The 15,831-nt window shown below is 41.0% G+C and overlaps 1 protein-coding gene across 2 annotated transcripts in view; it reads right to left on the reverse strand.

The window, feature by feature from the left end:
* Positions 1 to 15,411, reverse strand: part of igdcc4 (immunoglobulin superfamily, DCC subclass, member 4) — a 38,814-nt gene extending 23,403 nt beyond the window's left edge. For both annotated transcript variants that reach the window (XM_085908495.1, XM_085908497.1), the window contains exon 1: positions 14,659 to 15,411. In XM_085908495.1, the coding sequence (XP_085764621.1) occupies positions 14,659 to 14,725 (67 nt within the window). In that variant the 5' untranslated portion in view covers positions 14,726 to 15,411. The remainder of the gene's footprint in view (positions 1 to 14,658) is intronic.
* Between the last annotated feature and the right edge of the window lie 420 nt (positions 15,412 to 15,831).

Here is a 15,831-nt window from a genome sequence, read left to right on the forward strand (position 1 = left end):
TAAAATATTAATAGCTTTACAGAAAGATAACCAGAACCCAGCACGCTCGCCACACTCGTGCGGATACGCAGTTCAGAAAATGGATGGATTAGCATTGCAAACATTGTAATAAAAATCATCTCGCGTAATTACATTACAATGTGTAAAACCAAGCAACAGTCTTGATAAATGAAAAGATAATATGCGAATGGGGATTAAAATAGACAATGAAGAATAGATTCATGAGAATGTTGCAGTAAACAATTTCAGTCCTGGTTTAAATGAACTGATGGTTTTGTGGTATTGTGGAATAATGTTCTGATTCACTTTGGTCGAGTTCTGGAGACAAATAATAGACCTGCCCCAGACCACCTGAGAGCTCCGGATGCTTCCGAGATTACTAATACATCTTGTGTGTGTTTTAGCACAATTGTGGAGCGAGGATTTGATTTGCTGTCATTTGAACTCAAACGTAACAATTTTCCTTTTCACTGATTAGATTATTGCGAGTTTGGCTATCGGGCTATTTGTTATGTCATAACAACAACTTGGATGGAGCCAATAGTGCTGGCAGAACACACACATACTCACACACAGATCAGAGGTAGGGTGTATCGTGGACAGAGTGAGGGAGCTAAGAAGGAGGAGCTAGTGGAGCTTGGGGAATGAAACGGGCACCGCCGCTCGGAAAGGATTCGGATGTCATCACCAGAACATTAAATTTAGAGCGGCCAAGTCCTAGAGCCAGAGGTGTTAGGAGATGACTCACATGATGCCACACAAGTGGCAATGGAATGAGATTTTGTGAATATTATTTATGAATAGAGGAATTGTCTTTTCTTAATCCTGTTTACGGATTGCACTGACATGAACTGGAACAAAACGTTACAGGATACGGATTCCTCCGATTTAGTTTCACTTCATGCCTCATATATAATACCGTGCTTCCTCAAATAGTGACTGTCCCTAAATGGATTCCATTCCCAATTAGGTGCAGGGTGTCACCCACTGTAGACAAATAAACACCTGCCCCCTATTTCTAGCCATGTATCCATCCAGTTTCGAGACTTTTATCCTGTTTAGCGCTACAAGGAACTGGAGACTCTTCCAGCATTACAGATCAAGTTTAAAGATTAAATAATAGTGAGGAGACATATTGAAAAAAGTTTAACTGCAGAAAAATAGATTAACTTTAACTTTGATGACGAATGACTGATCAAACGACTGACTCCCGTGGGAGGAGTGTCTTTTCACAAAAGACAAAAAATATCTTATTTTCTGCCTTTGTTGGTTATACTAAATGTAGTAAATGTGTGCTTTAAATAAAAACTATACACTCACACGTGTGTGTCATTATAAACATTTTCTGTTTATTAATATGGTATCAGAATTAAAAATAAAAAAATAAAAATTCAAAAACGAAAGAATAAAAAAATCAAACAATTAAAATAGAACAATAAAAACATTAAATAATAATAATAATAAATAAAAAAAACATCAAATAAAGCAATCCATTTTGGTGGTCAGCACAGCTCCCTCGCAGTCACGATGCTCCTCTGTGCTCATTTGTCTACCTTTACTATCCCATATGTGAACGCATTTGTCATTTTTATAATTTCCTGCTTTGTCTTTAAACGAATAGCAGCTGACCTTCACAGTTCAACTTGGTTTATTTCCCCGCTTCTTACAAGTGCTTTTTAATGTAGTTCTGTAGAAAACACAACGATCTCAGAGAAAGCAAAGGGGCGGGTGCTGTGGGATGAAATCTTCGGATAAAAGGTCCTAATGACTGAAGTGAGAGATAAAAAGGAGCCGAAGACTCAATATCTGTGACGGGCGGCCAACACGTGATTGGTTTTCATAAGGAGCGAGGCTAGAACAGGCAAAATGGACTGCGCTGGAATTGCTTTAAAAGACCACTTAAATACACACACGGTGATGCTTAAAGCTGCTATCTTGTGCTTGGAAGGCAGCCAGGTCATTGGGTTTATCCACTGCTGCATTTTCCACCATTACTGCATCTTCATCCATTATGCACCAACATCTGTTGAATTAGCTCAACTTTGAAGAAGCGCTTGCATCACATTTCCTAAAAATTGCAAATTTATTGATCCTCATAAATGAATCGGCTGCTCTATCTTCTCCGGGATGGATGCTCTGCTTTATTTTATGGCCTATTCTGAGAGGGGGGAATGAATCTTTATGAGAAATTGTGACACGTCTGCCTCCTGTTTCTCATTTATCTTTGAATAGAAAGATATTGTTTTTGCATAATCTATTGTGTCAAGTTCTTGTTATGGTAGTGACAGACTGTTTTTTTTTTGTTATACTACGATTCTAGGCATCCCTCTTATAGCGCATTATAGAAGTCTCCGACTTTACTCTTGCGAACCCATTCTTCTCACACACACACACACACACACACACACACACACACACACACACACACACACACACACACACACACACACACACACACACACACACACACACACACGTCGATGTCCTGAATCTCTCTCTCTCTTACTCTGGTGTTGGATTAATTACGTTAATGGGAGATGGAATTTTCCCCTTGATTAAATGAGGCCTGACCCCCCGCCTTCACTTCCTGATGAAGAGGTTGGGTAATCCACAGAAAGGCTGCATGATGCTCTCGAAACACACGCACACACGTACTCACACAAGCACATAATGGAGACAACGTATACATTTTGTGCATTTAAATGCACCCCAGGCACACACGTAAAGATTATTTCAGAGGCCAATACGCTCCAAAGCTCCTGATCCGCATTTCAAATGCAGTAATTAAGTGTCATTAAGTCATTAAAACAACCATTACCCAGTTCAATGAGAACTTGGCAAAAGGCAAGAGATTGGGAACTATTTGTGTTGGATAAGCAGTACGTGATGAAACAGATGTGCCAAAAAATGGGCCTTCCATTTTTGCTTGTTTGGTGGTCTTTTTGACGGAAGTGTATGCTCTATTGGGTTGTGGTCAACTAAATGAGCTATCAAAATATATCTCATTTATTGAAATATTTTTACCACGTATTTTGGTAGCATTTGGCTGGATTATGCATAATCTCTATACAAATTGTGGAATTCTAAACTCTTTCGTTTCACATCTTCATTGAGGACCTTGGACCTTTCCATTGTTCTGAATATTAATCAATCGAACAAGTTTAATATAAGCCTTGAATGATATAAACTGTCCACATACTTCTTGACCAAATTGTATTATTACGTAAGAGCATGAAACCTAGATAACACCGATCTTGACATGGCCTACTAGAGACCACATGGGAGTCAAACACTGAATGTATACACATACACAGTCCAGACAACTTCATATTACCTGATTTTGTGGACATATGCAATACACACATGCAACACATGTGCACGCTCACACGCACACAGACAAGCAGTATATTAGTTAATGAAGCCATCAAAGTGCATGTATGCCCTTTCGATAAGTGCCAGTGTCTCTCTTAAAGAGCACAATGGAAGGGGGATAGAATGGTTCCCTGAAGTACTCATTTTGCCATTTTACACAAGAGTGAGATTGCTGAAAAAGGACGTATTCCACTAACAAATATGTAATAAATTATTTTAAAGGTATTGTGCATGACTAAACAGGAACAAGATATTACAAAATAGAAACATCTAGGTGAGAGCAAAAAAAGAAACATCCTGATAATTTTTAAAGATTAATTTCTCTCGAAAATGCAATATGATAATAACGCTAACAAATGACTTGTTGAACATGTCAACTAGGTCTCAACTTGGGTTGAATCTGTCGATAAGTATGGTGGCTGTAGAGAGTCAAAAAGGCTCAAAACAAGTCGAAACAGAACCGCCCCAGAGGACAATCAACGCTTGATGAATATAAAAAAACAACAACAGAAGATTGAAGGACCCGTGATAACCTACTGTTATGAGCATTGTCATAAAAAGTATTACATATGTCACTTATTTGTATTAAATATAAAGAATGTTCAGAATACAGAGTGGCTCCGGCATCCAGACGAATAGTCTTGGCAAGTCACATTTTTACATAATAATAATCTCATGCTGAAATAGTCTCTTTCTGTTAATGTATGACTCAAGTTCTTCAAAGGATTTTCAGAAGCAGAGACCAGAGAAAATCCGAGAGGATGGGGGCGGCGGGGTGAGTTCATTGCGAGTGACGCTGCCAAGTGAACATTTCATCGGGTCAGGCTCACTGTCAACACACAACTCGTGGACCCCCCGGTGACCCCAGCGAGACCAAAGCTCAGGTTTCGGCAAGCCTCTAAAGTGGAACCATACCAAGGTGCTTTAAAGGAAAACAAGACGACTTCAATCAAATATCCACCATTAGCACTTCTAAGAGCTTGGTGCTCAGACATCTGGTCTGCCAGTTAGTTTGACTTCAGATAACCCTGATCAGGACCAACGGTACAAAAAAAATGCATGAATCGAGAATTATTACGTTTTTGCATCAACTACTAACAATCAAAACCTCTCTGCGATAAAACCAGATATTTTTTGCTCTTGCATCGGATCTCGTTGGATTTGCAACGCTTCATACGGAGGTCTCAATGTTTTTTTCCCTGAAGCCGCTGTGAGGCTATGATTCACTCAACAATGTGAACAGCTGCCCTATCACAAGCGCAGACGTTCCAGCTGCGTTTCCTCCCATGACGAAACTTCAATGCGCTTCTCACAGCGACTCATCTCCGCAAAAACGTTCACAACTTCTGCAAGCCGCTAGTAACAATATCTTAAGTTGTCAAAGATGAACAACTAGCAAGAGCATTTCTCTGCGTTTCTTTTTACGGTTTAACAAGGGGACTTTGATTTGGAATTCTTCATTTCTGTTCCAAATGGTAACCCAACCTTGTTGCACGAACTGATGAAGCCTTCACGAAAGAGAGGCCAAACGTCGAAGACAAACAGAGCACCTATCGATTGAGAACCTTGAAAGAATAATGCCGGTTCTAGAAACGACACCTTCGGATGGATCCGCATGAAAATATCATGGGTCGGTCCTTGACTTGGGTCACATGACCACCCGGCATTTTAAGACCTTCGCACAAATAAAACCAAAGCGCTGCCGGTTAACCCTTGAGTATCTAATGAAACGGAAGGCTGATTTTACGGGTTCAGCACAGCATCGAGCTTGTACTTTACATCATCTGAATAATTAATTGGCCTTCCTATGGCGAGCGGAAGGGCAAACCGTGATGCGATCAAACTGCGGCATCCCCATTGAGTGTATGTGTGTGGGAACCAGAACAGAAGTGGACAGAGGGAAAGCTAAAGAATGAGAGTGCCGGGGGGGGGGGGGGGGGGGTAGCTCTGCCCTCCTTCATACCTCCTGCTCTATGTACAGTGCTCATTCATCCCGGCCTGGCGTCAGCCAATCAGAGAGAGGCGGGGCCCCTCTTGGATGTTGGGCCTCCCACAAGCATGGGGCCTTTACATGGCCATGACAAGAACCAAAAAGTCAGACTCCAACTAACTCAGAGCAGATAAAAAAAAAAAAAAGGAAAATGCCGGACACATCTGGCATTTAATTTTTTTTTAAATAAATAGCCCCAAAGGTGTTTAGAGGCTACACGAGAAAAGTGGAAGCAACAGGCGCAAAGATAAGCAAAAACATAGGGGCAGAGATCTCAAAAGGTCTAAGGCAGTTCTCTCCTCCCTGTCCCTGCTCACCGAGGTGACACGCACAGACTTAATAATGCCTCCGTGCATCTCGCGCCAGAATGATAAATGAGACTGCGGCTTGACACCGGGGGAACACGTAGCGGTGACGAATCAACATTTCCACTATTATTCACACTCTCGCATCTGCATGCACGTGACCACCTCCAGCTGAGCTCCTCCTGTACAAATAACTAATTCCCAAGTCATTACTTTATATCAGGTCCTGTCAATGCTCATTTCTATGTCTTATTCTGCTGGAAAAAAGTAATTCCTTTGCAGCTAAATGTGTATATGTGAATGTCAGGCTCTGGTTCTGGCACCAATTGGATTGCTCGGTGAATTCTTGTGAGATAGAATCGAGAAGATGTTACTTTATTTCAATGATCTTATTCTTGTCATATCCTTGGACATGATTTGATGTGTAGGGAAAAAGTCATATCTATTTTTTTTAGATTTGAGTGTACTTGAAGAGTCAGCTAAGGAACTCAGAATGGTCCTCACAAGATATTCACTGACATTTTTCAAAATATAGGTACCGTTCCGCAAAGAGAGAGACAACTATGAAAACATGTTTTTAGGTAAGACCTGACGGCACAGTTAAAATAATAACCACCATTGAGTGTAATGCACTAAAGCTTAGCCTGACATTTTGGTCCATTTTTAAAATTTTTGATAAAAGGTTAGAGCTGCCTAGTCGCACCCACGTATGTCATTTGATTCAAATGCTTCAACGAAATTATCAATTCCAATCACTCCACATACAAGCGCGACAAAGCAATTGAAGGCGGGTGAGTGCGGGTGATAAATGTAAGTACAGCACTTACAATACATACTGAAGAAGAGTGCTAGAGCATGGTAAAAAGAATTATTTAGGTAAATGCCTTTTGCCCTTGATCATAGGCAACAATGTCAGCTCCTATAAGAAGATGACTGAGTGAAGCGTGCCGTGCTGTAAACACGAGTCCACAACAACGTACAAAAGCTTCCTTCTATGGAAAACCATTGGAGTAGAAACTTTTTTTTTTTTTGCTTGAACCGAGGCGGGTGTTTTGAGAACCTTTGCTCAAAAAATCCCCTCTCAGAATATGAGGTCTGTATCTCATAGTGTGTTAATTGCAGTTTTTTTGAGTTTTCCTTCTTTGGGAGGTTTAAACTGTGAGCCGTTATGAGATACTTTTAGTTGCTGATCATCCCAGAATTATATTTTGTCATCAATAGACTGTGATGGACAACATTGTAGCATAGTTAGCTTAGCACGTCTGCTTCAGAGTTCTGGTTCACGGTTAAAAAATTTCCAATGTTGAATCCATAACTTTTCTCCAGGTGTTTCAAAAACATGAATGTTAAGTTTATCGAAGACTCTAAATTGTCCATAAGTGTGAATAAGCTGAACTCTCTCTGTTAAGTCGGCTATGATAGGCTTCAGTTCAACCATGACGCTAACGAGAACAAGCGCAAAAGAAAATGGGTGTCTGATGGATGAGTTGAACTCATTTTCTACAACTCTGAAAGCAAACCACTGCAGTATGAGACGCAGATATAAATCAATCACACAAATTAGATCACATTAACACTCGGATATGCAGCGTCACGGAATTGTAACGTTTCTACAAAACGAGTTAAGCATTTTTCTTCTTTCTGCTATCTCTTCAATAACCCCTACTGAGATAAAGATCTGCGAGACCACGGGAGACGAAAATCATAAAAAAAAGAGACGTGTCTCTGAGCTGCCATGTGAAACGGATCACAGCGGCGGGGAGGCATTCGTGAAGTATGACCTCACTCAAATTCTAAGAGAAGCACTTGAAAGAAGACCTCAGTTCTCCTAAGTATGACCATCACGTCAGTGAAATGAGGCCAGCCGGGCCTTCAAATAAGAACCCACATGGATGAAAAACAATTAATTATTGAACCTTAATACATCCAGGTAAGGCAATTGAGATATTCAAGAAATAAAATGAATCCAAATATGCACCACACAAGCACGTCCAAATGGAAGGCAGCCAAAGGCACCTTTAAATAATACATACCCTCATTTAAAATGGACTCTCAAGGGTCGAAATCAAAATGCACTGACAAATCACAGCTGATGCCCCCTCGCTTACACAAAACAATGCAGCCACACGCAAACATGCCTAATTTAGAACTAATGTGTCACGGCCTATTCCTCAGGCACCACTGTCCAATATACTCTTATTTAAGTCTCAGGAGTAATGGCGCACATCTGACACAAACTTTTTGAGGACCATAAATTGTGCTCCATGAATTTTAATGTACAGACATAATATTTTACTTAGCTATGTGATAAAAGTAGAACATAGATACAAATCATGCCATTCGCTGAATGAATGAATGTATTTCCAGCTGCTTTCGGACACCCTGAACTGGTTTCCAGCCAATTATGGAAAATAAATACATTTTAACAGCAAATAAACGAGATCAATTTCAAATAAGTTAAATAAATTAGAACAAACTAATGACATTGGCACTGTAGTGGAGCAGTGAGTCATGGCTTCTTTGCATGAGAAAACTCGGTCCCTCACAATCAGTCAATTCAGATTGCTACGAGCAGTAATTATTTTTCATTTGTGTATTTCGACCCCAAAACTATCAGAGACCTTTTGTTTAAAAAAACTAAATAAAAATTTCCAGTGTGATTTTCCGCAGACCACATATACAATGCAATAACTCCACATTGTCAGACCTGCATAATATCCTCACATAAAAAACAACGACCTTTTTCCCCATCCTCTATGATATTTAAGCAAGAAAGTGGACTTTGCTCCCTGAATACTCTGCTTGGTGCAGCGTGAGGAATAAATGGTTGACTCAGTCACTCCACACCACCAACCCCCTCCTCCCACTGCCGTGCTTCACATTGCACCGAGTCACTTAAGCCACAGGAATCCCATATGGTAATTTTTGCTCCAAACTTTAGAAGAACAAGCCACCGAACTTGACAAGGTCTGACCTTGTGGACCATAGGGAAAAATAACAGTTTGGTTTTATTTATATTTTGTTCGATAAACATCAATTATATACAACAGTGGAATCCTTCCGCAGCAGAGGTAGAGTGTGGTACTTTGAAAGCACAGTGGGGAGGGGGGCATATTAACTGTGATGTGGAGAGGTTTCATTACAACTTGTATGAAGGTAAATTACAAAGGTGACATGGTATGTGCATTTTCCTCATTAAGTCAAAGAGTTTCCAAGTATCTTAATTAAGGGTGTTTGACCTTCTGCCGTCAAAACACATAAAAGATAAAGAATTACAGCACTCCGAACAGCTACTTATAACACTATGGTTGAAATCAGCTTTTCAACCATTCACACTGTCATTGAAATGGGAACTGAAGTCATGCTGCCTGTGCAGAAGTAATCTATTCCTTCATCGATGACGAACATGGGCGTAACAATTTATACTGGGTAGAAATCTAAATGGATCAAACCTTGGAAATGTCTAACAACCCTAAAACAACCGCTGTGGTTATTCAGGCATGGGTTCATAAGACTTTTTTGTGGGACCATTTATGTTTAATTGCCTACCAGATGTCATGTTGCCACCTGGAACCTGACTCTGAAGGCTGAATTTCCCAAATGTTCAACAAGATGTCTTTGAAGGACACCTGAAAATGACCAAAAATGTCCCTGAAGCAGCCACATCAGACTAAAATGACAGACTTTTATGATCTTTTTTTTGGAGCTGACGTAGTATATTTTGTAATACTGTATTTTATTGTGATTTGTAGTTTTTTTTTTTTAAATGCAACTCTTCCACATGTAAATTTAACGAGGATGACCATGGCTAGCATGGGGTGGAAAACACATCATGGTGATTTATATGGCCTTAGAATAACAGCGACAAAGCGAGCACGTAATAAATTTGTGCCGAGTAGTATCCGTCTAGTCCGTGTGGACAGTGAGCAGGGGTCGCGAGTCAAACGCGTAATAAGCCGACCTACGGATACATTTGGCTGTCGGCGCGTCGGCCACGTCGCTCTGGCCTTGCGCGTGACGGCGCTCGCGTCAAACTCTCCCGGGGACGGGAGATTCATCAGCCGCTAAAATGGATTCTCAGCATGTTGTTGACAGCAGGATGGCTGTCCTGGCTTGATAACAACTCTTCATGCTTGATTGCATTTTTATTTATGATTCTCAGTTCGGGAGGGAAGGTGGGCAAAAAAAATCCTAAGTTGGTTCTGATTACCGTCTGTGTGGGCGAATGTCACGGTTTGAGCATCAGTAAATGACACAAGAGACATGATACAGTGCATCTACCATACTCTAACACAATGAATTTGTCAACTCTTTGTCTTCGGCAGGACTGAGAGGATCTAATCATGTTCAGCACCATGGAAAGTCTGCCTATAACAATGAGTTTTTTCGATACACAGAAAGTCTTTTTTTTTTTTTTTTTCAAGACAAAGATGAAATAGGCTGTCTAACAAGCCACACATGAGTCAACCCATTAAAAGTTTAACAATGAGGATTTACTATACACAGAAAGTCTTATTTTTTTAGTTTCAAGCAAAAGATGAAATAGGCTGTCTAACAAGCCGAACATGAGTCAACCCATTAAAGGTTCTCAAGAGCGTGCGAAACTTCCAGAGCCAATATTTTGTTCCTATCCCCCCAAAAAATACATCGTTTTGCGAGATTATCCTGGTAAAATAAAAAATGTTGTGTTAATTTAGCAGGATAAAATTTGGAAGTCTTACATGAAAAAACAAAAATCCTAAAATGCCTAAAAATAAAAAAAAAATTGAAGCTCACATTTTAGGGTCATTTTGGCAATTTTTAAGAGTCAATCAAAGACATACCTGGGAAGCGTTTTAAATTCAAGCCCTGGAGACAATTTGATTCGGCAACATGCATTAGGAAAACTTGTTTGATCTTTAAACAATCCAGATGTTCTTTTCCCAGTTACTACCAATTTTTAAGCCAGAGATGGGCAAGACTAAATGGTCAACCATTTGAGTTTTGATCCTTTTTTGTTTGCTAAAGATGGTGATGAAGTTTAATCATTCGCCTTACAACACAAAACTCACCAAATGTTTTAAACTCATTTTTGCTGCAACCGAACCAATCACTCTCGGAGTCTGCATGATAACTACTTGACTGAGAGGACAGTAACCAATGGCTGACACATGAGAAATGTAAAATACCTGTTCAATCAGGGCATCGTATCTACGCTCAGTGACCAACGGTCCTCTTAATTTATGTGCACAAGTTATGCTGAACACTATAGAAAAGAATCCCGTTAGCTTAATCAACCCTTAAAAAAAAAAAAAAGAAAAAAAGATGACTCATGAGCTGTTTAATAAGATGTGAACTTTCACGCTGAAACGGTGGATTAAAGGGCTATTAACACTACGGGGGAAATTATATTTATTTGGGAACATGACAGGAAGATACAACTGTTGCTGTGCTGCAGTTTCACTTAGTTGATGAAATGAGTCTGGCTTCTAATAACAACCGCATTGGATGGACTCCATGCTCATATATTGAAGGTCAACCGCAATCCATGACAGTTTCCCATTGAGATCAATTATATTTGACCTTTACTAAGCATTCTGTTTTAGTCGGAGTAATTTTGTTAGCTTTTCTACTCTCCTTGTCAAATACAACACTTGTGTAGTGTCCAGACATCCATTTTGTGGCAGTGGGGGCTGATTTGTTATCTTTATAGGCACTCACTTTTTGGCCCGTTTTTGGTTCTGCTCCCACAAGTAGAAGACGCAGGTTTACATGTTCAAGCCGCAATTAAGATCCGCCCCCATTAGCATGATCGCAAAATCCGGACTGCATTCTAGATCCACAGGATATTTTTATGAAAGTAGGTCACAAATATACGGATGTAAAAACTATTTTAAAAACATGAGAAAATTTGATCTTTAATGAAAACGTTGGTCAAATTGTACAATTTCTGAGGCACAGTAGAAACAAAGGCACTGGGGGGCCGCTTTCCTCCCTTTCATGTCTTCATAACGTGTTAAATGAAGTTGACATATTTCCCTGTGATCGTTAGAACGGACAAAACGAGCTCTTTGTTTGTGGATCCAGCCGTAGCCCTTGCCCTCTAATTCGCCTCCGTCGGCTCCTCCCGCTGATTCATCTCTGTCCCAAAATCACTCCCCGAGTTCCCACACTGTTTCTCAATTCCACAAAAATGCGCACATGGCGCAAAATTATGATCCATTCATGATTCACGGTAGGCACGACAGTAATGAAAGCAACCCGTCACAACAAATGTGCTCAGAGGCGAGAACAGCAAGGTCTTAAGCAAAGTCCTTGAACGGGAGGGAGACGGGACGACCCCGTTGCCTGACTAGACTGCTCATTAAGAAAGTGTAACCATCACCATACCAGGTCAGTGGACCTTATTGCTGATAGTATGAGGAAATTACTCTGTGGCCAAACCTGTAAAAAGTTCTGACCCCCCCCCCCCCCCCCCCCCCCACACACACACACACACAGAATCTGTGTGTGGTTCAAATTCATCTCTATCCTCAAAACAGACGCGAGCATCTTGAACAAAAAGGCTAAAGTTGTTTGAGCTCTCTATAAATAACGATACCATCCCGCGACCACTTCAGCACCAGACGCACCGTTGCACAACTTTCAATGGCAACTCACATTCATTTCAACCCCACGAGATGGCCGTCTTTTTTTTCCACGGTCATCGGTTCACCGTGTTCGTGGGCCGTGTGGGTTGGCTATTCCTGCGCATCGTTGGCCACTTACATCCGCTGCTGCAGCATCTCTTGGTGTCAGCCCTCGGAGGGATCTTACAAAAGACTTAGCATCAAACGTTGCGCAATCCCCTCACACACACACACACACCTCCAGCGTGTGTATCTTATAAAAGCCTGGGAATAAACTACTTTGAATGGCTGAGCAATCAACTTATTCAACAGTAAAGTACACCATAAAAGGAATAATGGAAGGTCATTTTGGTCCCTAAAGCTACAATCTAATGTATGGCTACAGAATGTACAATATTTGTAGGTTCATTTCTGTCTCTGCATAGGCACCTCAATAGAGCTACAAAGGTGCCCGAATCGAAAATAAATTTTGGTTAGGTCATCATCACATCCACGCCGGGACTTCAAGTTGTCTCCATGACAACGATACACAGGTCACTGAGTTTACTGCTGTAAGTGCAATTATCAACTTTCACTGACACTTACTGTGACAGCTGCGGGAACTTAGATTGCACAAAAGTAGTGTACATATTCCTGCTTTTCTGTTAAAAGAAAAGCGGACGGAGAAAATTGTCAATCATTTGTATTCCCTTCCAGAAACCATGTGCTCAATATGCCACGAGACAATAGGCGTGATGAAATTTCCAATTTTACATTACCTCAAAATTCAGAGGAAACGACAACAAATCAAAATGCATTGAAATTGCGTATGCGTCACATCTGTGGTGCCAACAAAAAGCAAAGCAACAAAGTGGTCACTTACAGTGGAATGAATTTTGGGTAAGCAAGCACAAGAAGTTACCCTCTCAAATTCCACTGCAACCAGACTCACTGAGGCACCAGCTGGTGATTTAGTTAAGCAGTGGTGCAATGAAATAAAAAATGCAAAGTGCATTTGCTAGCTGTGGATGGGTCCACTGATAATACTCAGCTAATGATGTTTACAAGGCATTATAATGAGTCAGGAAGGGATTGTTTTCTGTCGAAATGTAAATTTGATTTTATTTATATTTTAATGATGAGGACATTTGTTATGAACGTTATTATGTAATCGTGTGGTCTGACTGACCTTAATTAATGGAACTTAGTGAAAAGAATCTGTGACCTTTAATGATTTGTATTTAAAAAGCTCTGCTGAAGACTAATGTAGAAGGTATTGACTGGATTCCAAAGAAAACTGAACAGAATGTTAGCAACTGCATGATCATACTGCTATTTTTTTCCTGTAATTTATAATTAACGCAGAGCAGTGAAACAAAATGTAAAATGTGAATTTCATTATTTGGTCCAATGGCTATATACTCTGCCTCAACAAATGATATAGATTCATTGAACTCAAGTCAACACACTTTACGATAATCAGACCTTTGGCAAATCGTGAACAATTCTTGAGGCATTTAAATTTATTGTCAAAGTAAACATAAAAGAAAGACAGTTTGTATTTAAACGAACAATATCTTATTTCGATGAGATTCATCATGTCTTCATAATGAACAAAACCAGATTCTAAACAGATTCTTTTGTTCAGACAATAAAAGTTTTTAGTTGTTACTTTCCTGAGTTTCGACTGCTTCGACAGCTCTGAAGACTGGAGTAGCACTCGAAACTGTCAGCAAGGTAACAACTAAAAACTTTTATTGTCTGAACAAAAGAATCTTTTTATATTCATTACATAGACATGATGAATCTCATCAAAATAAACAGATGTTGACAAATCTTACTCAAACAAAAAGAAAAAAAAACTTGTCATGCCCAATGTATATGACAAGATTAAAATACTATATTAAAAAAACAAACATTGTCTTTACAGATAGTCTATTTTAGAGATTGCACTTTTTTACTTTTACTAAAGTACGAGTTGAATCAGGTTGTTGTTGTTTGGGTCCACCTCTGCCGTACTGCACAATAGTACCGTACTTTTACGTAAATGCCATTAACTTGTCATATCCTCCCAAAAGATGCACTAGCTCGCGAGTGTATCCCTAAAAAAAAAAAAAAAAAAAAACACTCGCGAGTCCATTTGACACAATACAAAACTTGCCCAAATCCCGTTTTAGAAGCTCACTCATTGCTCTTTTTGCAGGCAACTGCTGCAACTCCTGGACGGGACACACAATACATGCAAGCGCGGCACAAGAGTATCGAGAGTGCTGTCCAGTATTCAGAGTATTGTCCTGCACGGTGCAAGGTGCACGAGTCACCCCGCTCTCCGTGCACCAGTACTAAAAAAAAAAAAAAAAACAGTAAAAGCATGCGTTTTTGTGAATGAAAATGTTGCCTTTACCTTGCTTGGATGGAGCGCAAAAGAGCAAAAGCACACAGATGAGCCAAGGGGTGCTCTCCACCGCCATGGACAGCCTTTTGATGGGGAGGGGGGGTCCACCAGTGGGGTAGCGTGGGTGTCCTCGTCCGTGTGTCTACGCGCCAGGCTCGACCGTCACAGCCACATGCGATGCATTTTCTTTTTGTCCACGGGTGGTCAGTCTGCTATTGTCTGCGCGGGTAGTTTTGTTTTTTTGGAGGGGAAAGTCTATCACCCCGCGCCAAAGCTTTCCCCCCCCCCCTCCTGTCCACCACCCCACTCTCACGCTTCTCTAGTAGTCCCGACAACAATAACGCCGTCTTGTCCCTCGGCGAGTCAACGCCATGTTAAGAGCCAATGTTGGAGTAGCGTGTGGTGGTGGTGTGTGTGTGTGTGTGTGTGTGTGTGTGTGTGTGTGTGTGTGTGTGTGTGTGTGTGTGTGTGTGTGTGTGTGTGTGTGCGTGCGTGCGTGCGTGCGTGCGTGCGTGCGTGCGTGCGTGCGTGCGTGTGTGTGGTGTGCCTCTGCTTGCTGCTCCACGCACACGCGCGCACACATATCCATGTACACACACTTCCACGCTTGCACACGCACGCACCTCTGCTCGTTCGTTGTGCGCGTGCACGCTGCCTGACACTGACTTACTGCCTGGCTTGGTTGGACAAGGTCCACTGGAGCAAGCTGCGCGTAATAATAACAATAACAATAATAATAATAATAGAGTTCCCTGACTGAGTTGGTGCACCCCCATGTCTGCAAGATTACCATCCCCACCAGCCCTTCAAACCTCTTGACAGATTTGGCGTACCCCATGAGTAAACTCAAAACGGCATGCTTCTCCCAATTATTTGTAGCCACGCACTCCATCAATGCCCTAACGAGGTTGACGCACCACTTCTCCACAGCACACACCCTAAAATGGATACTTTTGCCTGTCTTTTGCAAATATTTTGGTCGCACCCCTTGAATTGCCTGACAAAGTAGTCACATGGTCTCCTTGCACACACAAAGTCTCAAAAAGTCTGCTTTTCCAAAGTATTTTACTCCATGCACAGCCTTTAACTTCCCAAAAGAGGCGGTGCGCCGGCTCTTCCTCATACACACTATAAAAGGGTCATTTCCACAAACTTTTCAAGCCACACCCCCTTCAAGAACCA

Source organism: Syngnathus leptorhynchus, chromosome 3 (assembly GCF_054491065.1).
Source record: "Syngnathus leptorhynchus isolate UIUO chromosome 3, UIUO_Slep, whole genome shotgun sequence".
NCBI lineage: Eukaryota > Metazoa > Chordata > Actinopteri > Syngnathiformes > Syngnathidae > Syngnathus > Syngnathus leptorhynchus.